At 39.1% G+C, this 17025-nt stretch overlaps 1 protein-coding gene, 2 long non-coding RNA genes and 1 pseudogene across 3 annotated transcripts; 1 reads left to right on the top strand and 3 right to left on the bottom strand.

Annotated features, from left to right (window-relative positions):
- Positions 1-1262: 1262 nt before the first annotated feature.
- Positions 1263-2786, bottom strand: LOC145228491 (uncharacterized; annotated as a pseudogene).
- LOC145228494 (uncharacterized) lies at positions 2783-4427 on the top strand. Its single transcript, XR_013860086.1, has 2 exons — positions 2783-3305; positions 4202-4427. It is a non-coding gene; the product is annotated as an uncharacterized LOC145228494 (long non-coding RNA).
- LOC145228495 (uncharacterized) lies at positions 4262-5217 on the bottom strand. The gene is made up of 2 exons (XR_013860087.1): positions 4734-5217; positions 4262-4671 (listed from the first exon to the last, which is right to left on the bottom strand). It is a non-coding gene; the product is annotated as an uncharacterized LOC145228495 (long non-coding RNA).
- Positions 5218-10140: 4923 nt separating this feature from the next.
- Positions 10141-16726, bottom strand: LOC145230025 (uncharacterized). The gene is made up of 5 exons (XM_080095376.1): positions 15803-16726; positions 15203-15323; positions 13510-13634; positions 13113-13186; positions 10141-12910 (listed from the first exon to the last, which is right to left on the bottom strand). Exons 1-5 carry the CDS (start codon positions 16352-16354, stop codon positions 11230-11232), a joined length of 2553 nt encoding a protein of 850 aa, XP_079951502.1. The 5' UTR covers positions 16355-16726; the 3' UTR covers positions 10141-11229.
- Positions 16727-17025: the final 299 nt, after the last annotated feature.

Below are 17025 nucleotides of genomic sequence, written 5' to 3'. Positions count from 1 at the left end.
GTGCCTGATTCAGGGAGGGCAAGCGTAATTTCGAGAGGCGCGATAACAGTTCTTGGTGGGTAAAAGGATTATTAGGCTGTTGATACAGCTGCTCATAGAACAAAACCAATTCTTTTATAATTGTATTTTGATCTGTGTTTGTAACACCGTCTATGTTTAATTTCTCGATGGATTTCTCTGCAGAATGGCGTTTTTCCAAATTGAGGAAATATTTGGAGTTCCGTTCCCCATTTTCTACCCATCTTGCCCTACTCCTAATCATAACACCTTTTGTTTGTATCTCCGAAAATTTATCTAGTTTTGTTTTGAAATCGTCAAGTTTTTCCGCAAGGTCAGGATTTGGTTGGTGTGTTGAAGTTAGTTCACGCTCCGCATTTTCTATATTCCGCTCCAGGGACCGTTGTCGGGCAGAGTTACGTCGTTTGATAATCGCGCTGTACTGAATAGTTTCCCCCCGGATAACGGCTTTCAAAGCGTCCCATCGAACATGAGGGTTTACACCGCAACTAGCATTATTTATTTTAAAATCCCTTGCTGTGTTTTGGATCTTTGAAATGTAGTTATTGTCAGAGAGAAGATTTGTATTTAATTTCCAGTACCCGCTGCCACGTGGGCTTTGGGAAAATTTTAATCCCAGGGAAATGATCTTGTGGTCAGATTTAATGCCCACCGAGATGTCGGATGACGTCACTTTGTTAAATATTAAATTCGAAGTTAAGAAAAAATCTATACGAGTAGCACAAAAAGGGTTAAGTTGAAGTCGCGAGTATTTTTTAGCAGCTGGGTGAAGTCTACGAAAAACATCACATAAGTCATAAGTATTTATGTGTGATAGAATTCGCTGACGAGAGTTCCGATTGGGATGTGGAGGCCCGCGGCTTTTATCTAAACGTTCTTCCAAAATAGCGTTAAAATCGCCGCCGATAATTAAATTAGGATTATTTCCTAAGGCGAGCTTATCAAAGATCATGTCAAAGACTTCTGGTTTGTCATTGTTGGGAGCGTATAGGTTGCAGAGTCTTATTTCTAAATTATTGAACAGGAGGTTGATAATAACGTACCTCCCTTCAGGGTCTGCTTCGACTTCGGTAATCGCGTAAGTGAATTTTTTTGCAACCAGAATAGCAACGCCCTTGCTGCGCGTAGAGCCGTGTGCCCAAATTATTTCATTTCCCCATTCTAATTCCCACAATTTTTCTTCATTAATGGAACAGTGCGTTTCCTGAAGGAACATTAGGTGATATGATTTCCCTTTAAGAAAGTTGAAAATTGTCCTGCGTTTACTACGTTTCCGTAAGCCTCCCACGTTAAATGAAGCGATATTTAAAGTAGACATGAAAAATAAACAAACAAAAAAAGGATATCGAAATACAGAAGGGTATATTAGTATTTTGTACTCCAGGTTTTATATCCCATTCGTATTCAAGACCACAGTTACAGTTGTATGGTCTGCTTGGTTCTACTTCTTCTGATGATTTTTTTCCACAACTACAGTGGATTAATTTTTTTTTACAAGCCGGATTTGAGCATTCTTTGCTCATTGCGATTTTGGGTAAAGGGTTTATAGTGTCACAAGTACAAGCAATAGCATACCTTTTGCATTGGATGCACTCATACAGGTTAGTTTCCAATCTGAATTCCGGTTGCAGTTCGTCGCAGCATGGCATTATTTTCATTTGAGCTCGGCATTTCGGGCACTTTGCTTCCGTTTGACGAATCGTTATTAAAAATAGTTCGGCCTCATCACAACACGCTTTCACAACTTTATATTCTTCTTTACATTTGCAACAAAAGAAAAGTGTGGAATCTGGGTCAATCAAACTTCCTGTGTTGCATTGAGGACAAGCCACGAGGATTGTGAAGTCACATAGACTTCTTGACTTGCTTTCAGGAAATTCGGTAGGGCTATTGCGTGGACGCTTTCTAGACCCTGCTTGAACAGTCGTAGCGGTCTTCAGGTCTGTATTTTCCTCGTTATCTAGTGCACCTTCGAGAGCAGTGTCGCCACCTGATTCGAGTTGTGACGCAACTAGGTTATCAGGGTCAGTTCGAACCTTCACGCGTGACCCAGTTTCCTTATCAGGTTTACTTCGAGCTTCCGTGCTTGACCTAGTTTCCTTATCTCTGGATGTGGTGCTTGTTCTTTGCTGGTTCTGGGTGTTTTGTAGGTGTGGAAAATCTCTTCAAGCAGTTAGACTGTTTATGGCCTTTCTCTCCACAATATTTACACGTTATTATTTGGCCATTGTAAGTTACATAGAACTCATTTCCCATGACTCGTATGTAGCTGGGGATGGGATGTTTTTCCAAATCAACTTTGTTCATCGTGGCAATTCTCATTCCTGAGAAGAGACCCTCTTTATCTTTTCTGTGTGTAATTTTTTTTACCGCACCTTATTGCTCTTCCAGGTTTTTTACTATCAACTCGTTAGGAAAGGGTATAGGTACCCATCCAATTCCGATATTAATGACATCACTTTCGTAGAGTCTCGAGTTTTGAACATATGTAACTTCCATCAATCTTTTATTAAGCTCTACAACATTTTCTCTTGTTGTACATGTAACATCCACGAGGGTCCCCTTCATTTCCGCTATTCCAACAATTTTTGTAAGCGAAAAATTTATTTCTTTCATCAAATTCCATAACTCATCTCTTTTCAGCTGTCTAGAGGCCTTGAAACTCAAACAATTAGGCCGTTTTAGTGCACTCTTAGATGCCGCTTGCGCGTAACTAGGCTGCTTGCTCATGGTTCCTTTCTCCACGAGCGCCAGACGGGAATGAATCAATGTTACTAGTCAAATATTTACGTTTTAAATCTAAAAACACTGACACCTAGCGGATATTTTGTCACTTAGCTAAATCGTCATGTGACGTCACCTCGTACCAACTTGGTTTGGAGCTTGTTTGTAGTCGGTGGTTGTTAACGTTCTGCGACGCCAAATACGTTAGTCAGTTTAGGTATTTTGGTGTTGAAATGTTTTTATTTTTATACTCAAGTGTGCAAAAATGCCTGCAGTGTTCTTTGTATGGTTGCAATTCGAGAGGATATCAAAAGGCCAGCAAAATGACACTTTTTCGCTTTCCAAATATAAAGCGATTGCGGTCAGCTTGGATTAAATTTGTTAACGTGAAAAAAATGGAAGGGACCAACGGAATACAGTGTTCTTTGTATATTTCACAAATAAAAATGTAGTGTGTCAGGGGTATGGCAAAAGTTCTGGTGTTAAAGCCAAATGCTATTCCATGTATTTACAAGAACAGTCTTCTTCAGCAAGAAATGCCATTGAGAGCAGCTGCAAGAAACGTATGGTATGCTTTAGTTAATTGTTTTCTGACATAATCTCATTTAACATTATAGTCTTTAATATTACCATTATGTTATACTAATTTAGTTTATTGTCATGTCATTTACTTGGTAATAACAAAAAAGTGTGGTTATGAAAAAAAAAAAAAGTGTAATAATCAGGGAGTCGAACCGGAACTGAACCCGAACCCGCGAACCGGTTTGAGCGGTTAATTTCATTAAACCCGAACCGCTAATTACGATTTTCCAAAAACCCGAACCGGAGATGAACCCCATATTTTGTTTGGCGTTGGACCCGAACCGGAACTGAACCAGTAAAAAATGCAGTCTGTTTCATATTTTGTGTTGTTTTTTTTAAAACAGCGCACGCGAGATAACACTTATAGGGGGTGTCAAAAATAACAGTGCACTATCAAAATTCTTCTGGAGTTTTATAAGGCCAGGTAGATGATCGGTAGATTAAATTGAATCAAAATAAAAAATTTGAACTGGTTTAAAAACCGCAAACCGGTTCGGACCGGATAATTTGCCCAAACCGGAACATAACCTGAAAATATACATTTTTAAAAACCTGAACCGAACCCGAACCATTAGAAACTAAACGAAGTGAACCTGAACCGAACCTGAACCCACATAACAAGCGGTTCGACTCCCTGGTAATAATATCAATACATTTTCATGTAGGGAACCACCCAATCTAAGCTATGAACCAAAATACATTGTGTGTAAAAAAAACTTCTTGACCTCTTAAATGGTGTACCAGAAGTAAATTAACTGCAGATTTCCCTGGACACTCTAAATTTGGTACATACACAATGATGGATCTTTGCAACAATAAAATTGTTGCTATTAACCTTGTTCAGGTATTCATATGGTAATTTCATAATATTTTCTAGAGCAATGAAGTGGCAAACAGCAATGATATGGAAAAAGAAGGATTCATGGGATGCATTGAAAACATCACAAGCAAATGATTGTTTATTAAAGCCTTTGTGACTGACAGGCATCCACAAATCATTAAATACATTAGTGAAGAATTGTCACAAACAAAACATTATTTTGATGTTTGGCATGTAGCTACAAGTATATATGTTAGAAATAAAACATGAGCATACACCAGTATATTTGTTTTTATGGTTTTAGATTTAGGAATCCAAAAGAAACTGACAGCACTTTCTAACAAAGCATGTTGCAAAGAGTTGGGACCTTGGGTGAAAAGCTTATGCAATCACATGTATTGTTGTGCAGCGTCACAAGGGAATTCACAACTTATAGTTGACAAGTGGCTGTCAGTCTGGCAACGTAACTCTGAAGTCTTCCTCAGCACCATTCAACACATTTTCTGTAGGCAGTATATCTGTAACGCCTGAATACATAGAGGTTGCTGGTGGCATATTGCATGTTAGTAGTTGGTACAGTACAACTTACTCGTGATAGGTGTTACCCTCATCCTGATTTCCGAATTGACGTTTAAATCGATAACATGCTGCTTCTAATACATACACGTTGAGACATATAGATTCAAATCCAGGATATGCTTTTATACAAAGCAGATTCGACTCAGAATATTCGTTGAACTTGACTAATTTAATGGCAGCAAACGCATAATTTTCTCTCCTCCATTATCACACAGTTAGTACATAAACACCTACAATAATTCTGTTACGTGGAAAATAGCTTTTGTCAACAACAAAACACCTACCTTTTTAAGCAAACAGTTGTTATTTATTGCTTAATTGTCAACTAAGTATCTACGTTAATTTTATCAGTTGTAAACAATAACAAAATGTACGCATCAAAGGAAAAACAAGCAACAAAAACAACAGCTGATCAACGCCATTGTTAGAAGTTGGTACGAGGTGACGTAACAATCGCTGCTACATTTTGAACCAAGGTGTCGCTCGAGAGCTCATTGTTTAATTGAATATCTCGAAAACGACAAATCATAGGACCAAACAAATTAGTGATTCGGAATCCCTGAATTATGGCAATTCTAAATTTCTAAAATGAAGAAAAAGTCACATCGCCGCTGCTGGGGCCTTTTAATGACTGTGTGTTGTGTTGTATATTTTGCGTTGAGACTTTCAAGGACATGACGTTAAACAGACCAGTGTTTGTCAGTTATTTTAAGTCTCCGGACATTTGTCCTAAGTAGGCTACCATATTAAGTTAAGTCTGAAAGAGACAAACTGGCGGCATGCAGGTTAACAAGCAGTGCGATAAATGTCACTTCGCAGCATCTTCTTCGCAATGTCCGCACGCAATAACACCTGTTTGTTAATATTTGTGTAACAATACCGTGTTTAACAAAGAAATAAAATCAGCGTCTGAAGAAAAACGGACATTCAATGCTACGTGGAAAGATTGATTTGCTTTCACTGCTGACGAGACTGGTTTACTAGATATGCGATGAGAAACTAGATAACAACAAGAAGTCGTGAGGCACAACACGTTTTTGTAGTGGCATTTTAGTTCAAATTTTAAAACGGCTTTGAGGCTCCCAGTGTTTTTTTTACTATGTGGAATTGATCCGAATGGCTCCCCTGCTCTGGGGCATTTGCACTAGCCAGTGGAGAATTAATTGGGAGTTAACTATAATGCACCGAAAGCTAGACCAGGGTAACTTTTTGTTTTCAAAACAGGCCAGGACGCTTAAAATCAGGCCAAACTTTAATTTTATGCTAAATTTCTAAAACCGCTTGTTTAGCGCCCTCAAGTGACGGACAATTAGTATGATTATCTTCAAAAAACGAAACTCGAGTAAACATTTATTTAGAATGCATGACATGCGCAAAACCAAAACTATAGGTAAAAAACCATACAAGCATAAATTGTCCAAACCAGCAGATTGTTAAACTTTTGTGTATGTATGTCGTTTTTAAACATGGTGTCAGTTGCAGTGAAGCTATTGCATCAAATCCCATCTTCATGTAAGTTTGAATGAATGCGACCTAAGGCTTCAAGCATCTTTACTCCTATCCGGTTTCTAATTTTTGTTTTAATGGCAATAACCAAAGAAAAAACACGTTCAACAACTGCATTGCTTGTTGGTATCGACATGCAATTGAGGGCGTAGGTATGTGGCTAAATTACCAAATACAGATACATTTCGTCCATCCATGTACTTCTATTTCTTTAATCAGCACAGTGATTTTCAACCGGTGCTCCGCAGAACACCAGTGCCCCGTGAAAGACCGTCGAGGTGTTCCGCAAGATATTAATGAGTTTGACTAGTCCATGGAACATCGGTTGAAAATCACTAACTTTTTCACAATAAGGATCAATAGCTATTTTTTTAGAAATTAATTATCCACTGTCAACAGCTTGAATGCAGCTTATGTCAATCCAGGCCGATTTTTTAATAGCTCCTCACAATCAGCTAAAAACTTGTCTAGCTGCTAGACTTGTAAATCGGGTCATTCTCGGGCTTAAAAATAGGTCTGCACACGAACGTGCAAGAGGACTCGGTGTTCGCCTCCGTAGTTTGATAGTCGAAGAGTTTTTCGCTGATATCCAGATAAATATTTGTCAGCTATCCCGATCCCATGGCAATAAAGTTGCTGACGTGTTTTATATTGCTTAATAAAATTATTGCAATTTAAATACTAAAATTTTAATATAATAAAAAATTAAGGCGTGACCTGCTCTATGTCTCACCAATGGACCCGGAAAATGAAAAAAATGAGTTTGCTGAATAGTCGATAAAAAGTTTTTCCATTTCACCTTGTATTCTTTTAAAACACTTTGTTGGCCCCACGGTTGAAAAGCTTTGCCATACATTTTCTTATTTTTTGTGTTCTGAGTTATGGTGCCTGTTCAGCCGGGATAGGAATTTGTTATAATTTGGTAAAACAAGATACGATGCATGACAAATAGGCTTATTATCTCATGCGCGTCTTTATAACGGGGTGTATTATTAATAGTGATAACTTAATTTGTCGTAAAACTCTGGCAATTATCACAAGCAGTTTTCACTTGGTCACAGAAAAATGCTGTGTTGGTGATTCGTAGTTTATGCGTGTTTGGCCACAAACTTTTACACGAAACCACATTAAAAAAAATTGGACAAGGCTTTTATGAGGCTACTTTATACCATCCATAGTCTTTCATAAGGTATACAGGAAATCAACGTCATAACGAAAGTGAGTTGTTGATGCAGTTTTTAACTTTACAGTTTCGATCATAATAAGTCCATGCCCAACCGGTATACGTAGTCACCGACAGTGAATTAAGTTTCTAGCCTATATGTAAACCCAGCAAATAAGTCTTTTTAACTTTTCGTGCTACTAAATTACAACAAAATACTTGGCCTTTAAATGCAAAATTTATTTGGAAGTTGATATTTAAAGCATAAATTTCACACCTCTTGTTTCTTTCTTGTAGATTTTGTGTACTGTACTTACAAACATACTTGCCAATGTAATATACTATAGTTAGTTCACCAAACAAACAGTTGTTGGTCCTCAAAGCGTAAATTGAACTTTACATTCAATTTAAGACTTGTGGCCACTAAGAGGCGCAAAAGACCCCTGAGACTTTACTCAGACTTATGGTATGATGTGCAAGACGTTTTTGCACCTACTTACAAATAGTAATCGTGCCTGCATATCTTTTCAAAAAAAGTAGAAAAAAATGATGCTGATTTTTTATCGGCTTAGCTATTATTCTGGTGCAACCTTGCTATGATTTATTTCACAAAGCGAAATTAATTTAACTTTCCTGTCACAAATCGAATGTTGTTGTATTAAAACACTAACCATCACATAGGGAACAAAGCAGAAAATAATAGTGATGTAAGTTATAAAAAAATAAGAATTACAGGTATAGAGTTGAATTATGACCAAATGTAGATTGACCAAATATGCCAAATCTTTCCGTTCAAGTCTAAAACAAGTTGCAAGTGTATTAGTATCTTTAAGTGAACATTGAAGTCGGTTTGAGCGATGTAACACAGCTTTTTTCTTGATGCAATTTAAAGTATTTTTTTTCGAAAAAAAACACTCTATACGAGTTACTGTTATTAAGTGACAAATTTGGACAGTTCGTTATATGGTGATATGATTACAGCGAAAGCTTTGATGCAAAGATACTTTATCCGGGAATTTACGCCTGGCAGCACGAAAGACAATGGGTATGGAAGATTTTTATAACCTGAGATTTTTCCGCTGGAGAACTTTCAAAAGGCGGATGTCGTGGAATGGATGATGTGACTCAATTACATGTTGAAATTAAGCAGTCCACGCAAATCGCACGTCAACCTTTTCCTTGATGATGGTCACACGATGTGCATACATGTCCGAATAACCTGTTTTTTTAATTGTAAGGTTGTGTGGTGCTTCACACAAATGATTTTCTCCCATGTAAGTAACTTTTTATCCCCTTTTTCGCACTTCAAATGTGCGCGTAATAAATGTTTAACAACAACTGGATCCAAAGCTCCAAGAAGTCAAATCGCTATACCAGTAAGCGCGAAAGTTGCAGGCAAAGTGAATCTTGCTGTCTATCAAGTGACGAAGTTTGACGCATTTTCCGACTATTTTAGTCTAAGGTCGGAAGGACGGCGGCTTCCGATCATTCATTGATCCCACTGAGCATTTACATTGCCATATAAGAATGCAAGTCGCGAAAGTGCTGCTGAAAGGCTAATCACCATCGAAGCAATATTGTATGTTGCTATGCTGTATAGTATCAGCATAGTTAATTTACTTTATATAATCTACTTTGAGTAAATTAAAATGCCAAACTTGTTATGACACATAGTTGTTTTTAATAAAAAAATAAGATTAATTCTTCTGTTTTCATGTTTCGTACCTGGTGCATTCCAACAACGACATTTCTGAGTAAAAATGCACATTAGCAATGCGAGGCAAAGTGCGTGCTGAACGCAAAGTAAAAGCTTGCCTGCTTGTTGACTTGTGTGTGCAAGGGTACTTACCGGAACTCATCGTTTTGTGGTGTGTTATATTTAACAATCAATATTATTTCGAAGCACATTCTTGCGAAAAAGATAAACAATGTACATTGAATGTTGACATTTAAATCCAACGCTGTCCATAAGTGACCCGAACTCTGGTCGACACTTATTCAGCGCTAGCGCCTTAATCCCTGGAACAAATGTGCGTTTATAGGATATGTTTAAATTTATCGTGATTATATTGGAACTCATTGCGACTAAAGGAATTCGGGTTGACATATATTGTCGCAGTCCAGGAAAATGCCCGTCTTGTTGACGTCAAACTGCAAAGCGGCATGAGGGGAACTGTATCCGCATCTGCGTCGACTTATTTCCCAATATGGCTGTTAAGTAACACGCGTAACTTAAACTGATGAAATCTCAAGTGTTTTGTCCTTTTTGAATGCTTTATGTTTGCTCATTGTAATTGTGATTGCACCGTTGCCTGTAAAGTGTGGTATTCAAAAAAATAAAACTTCAAGCTTAAAAAAATGTGATATTAGTTTAAAAACGAACGGCTATCATAAAACAACAAAAAGCCCCCAATGACCCGAGGCCATATCTTCTCTGCACCGGCGCATGCAGGGGTCCGCTGGCAACGTTTAAAAATTACTGCGAAATACGTTGACGAACATCCTCGATAAATGTACGATATGTTCTACCCTAACGCCGCTTTTAATTGATCCATTGGACTTTTTTCGCCACCGATGAGATCTGTCTGTGATTTTCACGGTATCATAGGGTGACGCTTTGCGCCTCCTCATTGTTAACACGGCCCCGAATAAAATTTCGCGGAAAATTAGAGCGGGCTTGTCAATGATAGGCGCTCTCATCTTTGGGCACAGATTGCAGCCTGTCTGTAAATATTTTTTTTACAAATACTGCTTTTTATTGACAATTTTTATTCGTTGCAGATGCCCAGGAAACATGGCGTCATAATATTTATACTTGGCTACGCTTGCAAAAAAATGCGCAAAAACCAAAAACAAATTTGCGGGGCGAAAAATATAAACGCACAAACAATAACGTGTGTCACTGAACAATATCAAAGTTGTTACCGTTAAAACAGTTCTCTGTGGTGTGACAGAAATGAGGATGTCAAATGTTCAACGTTGTGCGTACTTCCACCAAAGAACAAGCAGATGTGTCCACCATATTTGCGGGGGTACATAAAACACTCTTATGACAAAAATTGTTTGTCGTATTGTTGATTGACTAAACTATACCTGAGCTAGTGTGTGTAAACAGAAGAAATATCGGAGTTCGGGTAACAGTGGAAGCCGGTTTACGAATGTACGGAAATGATATTGCAAACACTTATATTTACACATATACAGTGAAAATGATCTGACAACTGTCACCATCAATAAGTTTGGCTTCCAAAAGACGAACATAGGCGTCAGCACAAACTGCGCTTACAGAGACGTACTGGTCTCTGAATAGCCCGCTGTAGCACAAACAGCTAAACTTTTGTTTGTCCGTTCCTTATTAACACGTACTGCAGTGATACGAAGTTGCAAATTTTACCATTTTTTTCAAAAATGTTCCCCATGACACATCAAAATTTAATTCTGCCCGCCAGCGTCTGCGTGATAAAAGTCGCCACTATTGTCGTTGCGGAGGCAACTCACTGCCCTTGTACAAAATGGCGACGTCCTACCAACAATATTGCCATGTTAAATAGGCAGTATTTAAAAGAGTTCAAAAGCAAAGCAGTGAATTGTTTGGCAGTAAATAAACAGTTTGTCACACTATTTTCAGCGCACTGAAAACGGAACATTCGAAACAAAATAGCAAAACAAAACAGGGGGCAATACAGTGAACTTATACAACACGAGGTTGCGTTCGTATGACTTCTAAATATATACTACATCAATTTATTGGATTGCTCAGATTGTCACGGCGATATTACCGTGATAAGTTCCTGCCATCAAGGAAAAAACATATTGCACAATCAGCTGGATCAGGCGATCAAGTGCTTATGTTTTGTTCGCAGCAAGTATTGGCGTCTCGGTTAAACTCTGCATTTGGACCACAGGGCGACTTGTCACTGCCCTCTGATGCAGGACTTCCAGTTGCTGCACCGCTGAGGTCCGTATCTTGCGACGAACATTGCATGTCGTTGTATAATGATGTGGATGACGAAGGTACATCAAATGTATGGTTTTGATCATCATGTGATGGTTGGGTTATAGGCACGTACCTGGATTCTATACCAGTGTCTATGGGTTGATTTGCCGAATCCACTTGATTTTCTGGATAGAAATACGTTCCCTTGGGTTTGTTGGTTTCGTTTACAGCAGCCAAATCCATTTCAAAAGACACCCCTGGAATTTTTTGAGGAGGCGAAAGTTCTTGTTGTTGCCTGTTGTATGATACCGCTGTGCTGGAGGAAACGGTCTCGTGCGGTAAAGCTTCCTGATATTCTAAGGGCTCGGAATTTTTATAAAACGTGGGATCGCTTGAAGTAGTTTCAAAGAAAACACCGGAAACGTGTTTATCAGAACACTCTCTTTTGTCCTGGGTGGGAAAGGCACAATCATAGGTCATTTTGGAAGGTGAGCTTGTCATTTCTTGTTTAACATACGAGATTTGTTGCTCTTCATTTGGTGGGAGAATATCTTCGTGAACATTAGCTTTTAGTTTTTGCCCGCAATAAAACCCGTCTTGATCACTAAATGATGAAAATGATCCACGAACAGCTTGAAAGTGTTCGGCAGGTTCTTGATTGTACAGTGTTAGACTTTCGATCGAGCTGGGAATAAATTCAGCAGCTTTTGTTTCAAACTCAGTTCCAGCAGCGGGTGATGACATGGCATTATACGTTTGAGCGGACTGGCCGTCGTAACATGCAACCGGTGACACAGACAGTGAGTTTTCTGAACTGCCATAAGCGCTGCTGTTTATGTGATTCATAAGGTAAGGTTGATAAAGTTGATTCTTGGATTTGTGCGTCTGGCTTGACGGGGAGGCAATACCCGAATTATCGATGTTAGAACTTCCGTCAAGAGAATAAATTGAATTGTGCGATCGAAAATTTTGCTTGCAGTAGTCTGCATCTTGTTGGCTCCAATACCGCACGCTGTCGTTGCCTGAAGCGGCCACTGACGTGGAGGCACGCTTTGCAACAGGCCAGTCAGGACACGGGTAACTGCTGGACCCTGTCGATGATGAAGGCAAAGACCGATCGTATATCGAACTTGACAAACCAAATCCGGAACCCAATGCCCTTCCACTAACTGAATCATACGACAATTCGTAGTCAGATCGAGACGCATTTTTATCATCAAGCAAAGATCGAAACCTGTCTTCGTAAGAACCTGCGGATTGGCGCATGTGGTTTGTCATCCCGAATGTCCCAACATCTACATTTCCTGACAGCAACCCGAAACCGGCATACATGGTCGACGAGCATGACCCGACTCGTGATGGTTTTATGCCTGGTAGATATTTATCTTGCATTGTCCACGCCGGAAATTTGTTGTCGTTGTATGGTCCGTAACTGCTGGGGCCCCGTGAGTTTATTTTGCTATCGCTTCTGGCGTTGTTATTTCGCCCGTGAATTAGGTCGCTGCAACTGGAAAAACTGTTTGTGCTGTGCTGCTGGTTTGTCTGTGTACCAAGCTTTACGTTTCCAATTTGCTTGTTTAACCTGAAATTGGTTGATAAACGACAATTACAACTTTGACTAATCTTAGTTTACTTTATGTTTAGCATTATAGGTTTAAACTTGTGAATTAGATTTTCTATCTAATACTGTTAGATGTCGTTCAAATGTTCGGGTAAAATTAATAAGAGACGTATCAATTTAAATACAATGTTGTAAGAGGTACAATAACATTTAATCAACTTACGGTTTAAAGTCACTTTGTCGCCCGCTGCATTTTTCCTCAGTCATGGCATTTTTACCTCTTCTGGCTTTGGGCTCCTGCACAAACGAATCTTAAGTTTGGGTTTTGTTACTTTGGCGTTATATGTTTGCACATGTAAGTTACAAATGAAAAATCGGTATAGCTTTTTTTGCATAAGATAGCGTGTGATCGTCAAAAGCAGTGCGGTCGCTTAATAACGTGGGTTCTGCGATTGACGCGTCAAATTTCACGGCGCATTTCAGGAAACTGAAATAAACCAACTGTAAGCGGTACCGCTAGCGAGAAACACAATAAGCTGCAACCATATCCCTGTGCTTTATTCCAGCTACAGCTTTCAGCCATTTCCCATGCAATGCAGATTAGCATAAGTTTGACGAACCTTTGGTTTCCGCCGTGGTCGATATTTGTAATCAGGATGTTCAAGCAAGTGTTTTTTCCTCAGCCCTTCTGCTTCTTTTAGGTATGGATCCTTATCCTCCGCCGACATCTCCTTCCATTTTTTACCTGGATTGGAGGCAAATAACTTGAAATCTATCATCGTTTAACGTAAAAATGGTATTTTCATGCTTTGCGTGGTTCGTTTTGAAAACAATAAAATGTACTGTTTCCTTGAAACACTAAACATGATCGTTCTGTAAGCCGCAATGCACAATTTTGTCACATAAACCTACGGGCAGTTCAGGGAAGCAATCGACCAATTTCAACGCTTCCTGGCTGATTTGTTTTCCTCTTCATCCCTGATAAACAGCGGCGGCGCGAAACACATTGCTTCTGTCACTCATGTAAGCATACTTTAACGCTTATCTGGCGTTATATACAAGCCTCAAAAAGGAAACTTTTGCAGGTATTGTAATAAATAAAAACTAAATTGTACCGTTTGAAAATTGACCAAATATTTCAGAAAATAATGTAAAGGATTCCAAAACACATTTCGGTTTGGCACAAACATATTTTACAAAATTGTGTCTAATATCTATGTCTATATCTATAAAGAAGCGGAAATTATCACACAAATAAGAATTAATAAAAGCGCCGTGAAAGCACACGAACTGTGGGATTCTTTTCAGTTTGAAATGGATGTCGGATGCTTGTTTGCTAAAAACCAGCTCGGCAATATTTTGATTGCTTTGCGACTAATGTGCATTCAAATCTATAGATTGTAATTTGATCTTTGTGCACACATTGCTTGTTTGATGCCTTCCTTTACCGCATTGTTGAGGTTACAGTTGTTTCCTGCTGAATTGCGATCATTGTTGTCTTATCACGAGATGGATCCCTCACTTGTGACTGCTCAACTAGCAACTAGCCTGCTGTGACAACGCATGCCACAAATATCACCCAAAATATAACCGAATTTGGCTGTGCTATAGTTTACACTAGACCCACTTTGCATTCAAATTTTACCTACAGCACAGCGTTAAATTTTGTCGGTAGCATTTATGGGGACGCCTGAGCTTTATTAGCGTTATTAAAAATAAACTTGTTAAGTTCTGTTTTTCACGCTTCCCGTTATGCGTTTTCAAAGATATTCAGTATAGTTAGGTAACGGTACTGTGGCCAGCTACCTTAAGACAAACCCTGCATGAGGAAATTGAGCAAGCCCGCAGCTTCATCCCATTAAATAGTCAGGCTCGTGATTTACTGTCATCACTGCACGTTCGCAATGTTAATTCCAAATGAATTTATTACCAAAATGTATCATCTGTGTTTGACTAGTATTATAACTGTCATCGAAATTAAAATCAAAATGTTGAATCATAGTTTGCAATGTGTTAGTTATTACGTCGAACACTCGTATATCGCAATTACGTCATTGAGTCAATTAATCTGAATGTTGCCACAAAATAACCTAAATTACAGTTTATTCAATTATATTTAAGGCGACGATGTTTTTGTCTCGTGATAGCGCGCACTTTCTTCGGATGATTTTGATTAATAGTCGGTATCCTTAAAAACGCCACTGAAGAAAAAAAGAAATATGGCGAAAGCCCAAATGAGCGAAGTGAGGGAAAGTTTCGATAGCTACTATACCAACTTCCGTTATATTCACTGAGGTATAGTGAAAACCTTACCGAGCATTTTGCTAAGCTCTGCATTGTGATGATCTGGATAAGCTTCAGCCATTCTTTTGCGCTCTGTTTTTGCCCAGCACATAAAGGCATTCATGGGCCGTCGGATGCGAGGTTCATCATGCTGTAACACACAAGTTTCGGTTCATACAGCATTCTACTTCTTAAGATAAAAAGACCACACAAACCGTGTGTTTATTGTTGCGCAAATGAACTAACGCTTTGCAAAATATAAATCGCCATTACCTTAAAAAACAAGACGCTTTAACCAACTGCGGTGAAATATAATCAAAATGGCGCAGCTGATTTAAAACGCCACAGTCTGCAGTTGATCGAAATACAGTTGAGCCGCGCAGTGCCGGAACTGTGCGTCGAGAATTCGGCACAACGTAACACCTGTTTAATTAGACGTCTGCATTGCATCTTAACACGATTAATCAGTAACTACTTCCTGAGATCAACGTAGACAACACGGTATATGTAACACAGACACAAAGGAAACAGGCCTGTACTAAACTATTTTGTACTTTAAGATCGAAAAAGCAGTTAACTTTAGTTTTAATGCACGAATGTCACCAGAACAAACGATTCAAATATTCAAACCTTTTTTCCTTGGCCTTTTGTTGAGTCTCCTGACGACTTTGTGCGACCCCTTGGGTGCGTAACAACTTTGCTGGTAAGTTCTGGATAATGCGAAACAATATCATTCATGTTCGTGTCCAGGGAGGATGACTGCGACGGTGGTTGATAAGTCATTCCGAATCCGTATTGAAGTGAAGACTGATATTGACTACTTGCGTCAGTTTGGGGGTTGACAAGCAAACTTGTCCATGAACTCCCCGATCCACTGTATTGATTTGTGCTCATTTGGTTTGGAGTTGCATAAGCTGGTTGGCACAAAATCGCGGTGTTCAGACTCATCAAAACATTAGACGAAGTTTGCGGGCAATTGTCTGATCCATCGGACGAGCTTCCAATAGACGACCTCGATAGAAGAGCAGGTGCCTCAAACAAGTTTCTGTGATTGTATGGGTTAGATGGGACGAATGCATCAACTTGTCGATTTGGGTAGGACTCGTTAGAAGAATGATAAAGGCCATGAGGGCTGCAAGTCGCCCCAGAACCCGGCGGGACTACATGCAACATTCCAGTCATGTTTCCACTTCAGTGTTTTAACAATTTTTGCTAATTGCTATTAACTTTTGACTCAGATTAGGTCGTGTGATAAGATACGTTTGACTGATGTGCTATTTCCCCTGTGAAGCGGAACAACAATGTGTAGCGTCTGCACGATAGCACAAGCTGGAATATTGTGACGTGCGATAAACCCTTCTAGCTACCTTGTTGTCAATCTAAAAACAAATGACGACACTGGCATTTTGGTAACGCAAATATACAGTTAACAGACTATACGACTGATTATGCCACTGCATTTCCCCCCTAAATTGATCAACGCTCAAGACATTGATATTCTCTTAACTTAAATACAGCAAAAAAATGAGAATGGCTGTTTTGCCACCACTTTGTAATATACTGCTATGTTGCTTTAATTCTGCGGCAAATTTTAATTTTTCAAGACCTGCTGCAGCAAATGCGGTTGACAGCTATGTAACCCAAATCAAATCAGAATGGCACCAGGGGTTTTACTCAATCTTGTTGTTCCTTTTTTTCTTTTATTGCGTCAGCACAGCGCCCACTAGCAGTCGCTTTGTCGCACTGTGTTATTACGATTTGTACTTCCCGGTTCGTTGAGACTATAGGACACATGTACACCCTAATGCCCAAAAATCAAGGTTTCAAATTTAGCATTCCGCTATAAGATGCAA

Source organism: Phallusia mammillata, chromosome 5 (assembly GCF_965637545.1).
Source record: "Phallusia mammillata chromosome 5, kaPhaMamm4.hap1.1, whole genome shotgun sequence".
Taxonomy (NCBI): Eukaryota; Metazoa; Chordata; class Ascidiacea; order Phlebobranchia; family Ascidiidae; genus Phallusia; species Phallusia mammillata.
The sequence above is the reverse complement of the archived record's forward strand: the minus strand, read 5'-3'. Positions and strand labels throughout refer to the sequence as shown.